Here is a 1,750-nt window from a genome sequence, read left to right on the forward strand (position 1 = left end):
CATTGAAAAGTGTTTGAGGACTGTTTCTTCGGATGTGAGGCAACTTTTAGTAGACGAATTGACGGACCCCCAAGTATTGCCTAAACTACTGACTGACAGCTATGCCAACTACGTTATTCAAACAGCCATTGTGACCTCTTCGGTGGAAAGTCAGTTTGAACAATTGCGCGACTCTATTATGCCTCTTCAAAACTTATTAAAGAATTCACCTTATGGGGTAAAGGTTGAGGCAAAGTTGGCGCGTCGACAACGGGCTTCTCTTCGAAAACAGGAACATCAGAAGGAGCAGAGTCGACGGGGGACAGCCCCTTCACATTTTTCTGAAAAAAATGGAGCCGAGAATGTGTTGACCCCACAACTCTTGCCTGGCATGCATAGGATACCAGCATTGGTTGGATCAGAGCCTCTTCAACAGAACACAGTTGCCTTTTCGGGGATAACTGAGGAAATGACTTCTGTGATGACTCAACCACACTACATGCCTTTGATGCTTCAAGGACAACAGGCTCTTATTGGTTTGCAACAAGGACATTCTCACCAACCCTTTCAAGTCAACATAATGAAGGACACTGCCATGTGGGGGCCTCAGCATAGCTTTACTCTATTTCAGCAACCCAAGCAGAGAAAAACGGATAGGTGAATATTATTTATTTATTTATTATTTTATTTTTTTCCGTAATTGCACTGTGCTTGTGGAGCTTGTGCTGGTGTTTAGTTATGTTCCTATGTGCATGCGCATGCTTAGCCTTTTGTTGAGTTGGGTGGGGCTTGAAGGATAATATATTATTGTTGAACATTTGATAGCGTTCCACTCATACATCTTTGGTGGATGCTCAGTATTCTTCACCGAGAACGTATCAGCTCTATGATGAGTTGAATGAGATTTCCATTTCATATTTGCCTTTTATTTCCTGCTTATGTGAAGAAGACGATTTAAGTGAATTATATAGAGAGTGGGTGATGTGCTTTTATTGGGATCTTTTATGTGAACCCTTTGTTTTTGCGCTCTCAGGATCTGCCGTTTTAAAGCTCGAAGTGTATTCACGGGGGCCATCCTTTGTTAATCCAAAGGAGTTATGAAATTTTTAACGATGGCTTTAAATTGTCTCTGTTTTTTTTTCACGGGTCTTTATTTTAGGCTTTGATTGTTAATTACATGTCTACAGCCATATATATATATTTACGGATTTGTTTTCGGAGTACATATATATATGTATATGTACTTGACCCAATTTAAGGGATGCCATTTTCTACTTATGCTTCAGATATGCTTCTTTTGGAAATTTGATTTTTTATTTATTCTGTTCTATATATATATATATATATATATTTTACGAAGGTTGTGCTCTCTGTGATGTCAAGAGTTGTTTCTTTAATTCAAGGCAACATCGTGACTCCTTCGGAGGTCATCTATGATGGTTTTGTGGTTGTCGCAGACGGTGTTATTGAAAATGTGGGTGGCTCTGCGTCGTTGCCTTCGGAGAATGATCTACAGCAGCGCTACGATAACGCCCAGATCGAGATTGTGGAGGGGGGCTTTATCCTTCCCGGTTTTGTTGACATACACAACCATGGAATAGGAGGTGCCGACGATGTTATTGGCTACTGGACGAACCCCGAATATACTCTCAGAGAGCTTGCACGGTGCGGAACACTTTGTGCTTTGGCATCCATTGTCTTTTCAGATGATCACAAACACCTTGTCAAAAAATGTATTGAAGAAGTTGAGAAGCGTGTGGGTGCTTATATT

The 1,750-nt window shown here is 40.7% G+C and overlaps 2 protein-coding genes across 2 annotated transcripts, besides 3 other annotated features; both read left to right on the forward strand.

Annotated features, from left to right (window-relative positions):
• Tc00.1047053397937.10 (pumilio/PUF RNA binding protein 1, putative) lies at positions 1-640 on the forward strand (the record flags this gene model as incomplete). Its single annotated transcript, XM_797388.1, has 1 exon — positions 1-640. A coding segment is annotated over one exon (640 nt), but the record flags the coding sequence as incomplete, so codon positions are not given.
• Positions 1-1,750: a sequence feature (haploid, Esmeraldo-like haplotype).
• Positions 640-673: a sequence feature (AT_rich).
• Positions 1,308-1,330: a microsatellite.
• Positions 1,355-1,750, forward strand: Tc00.1047053397937.5 (N-acetylglucosamine-6-phosphate deacetylase-like protein, putative; the record flags this gene model as incomplete). Its single annotated transcript, XM_797389.1, has 1 exon — positions 1,355-1,750. A coding segment is annotated over one exon (396 nt), but the record flags the coding sequence as incomplete, so codon positions are not given.

The sequence above is a fragment of the Trypanosoma cruzi genome, genomic scaffold (genome assembly GCF_000209065.1).
Source record: "Trypanosoma cruzi strain CL Brener 1047053516449 genomic scaffold, whole genome shotgun sequence".
NCBI classification, from domain to species: Eukaryota; Euglenozoa; class Kinetoplastea; order Trypanosomatida; family Trypanosomatidae; genus Trypanosoma; species Trypanosoma cruzi.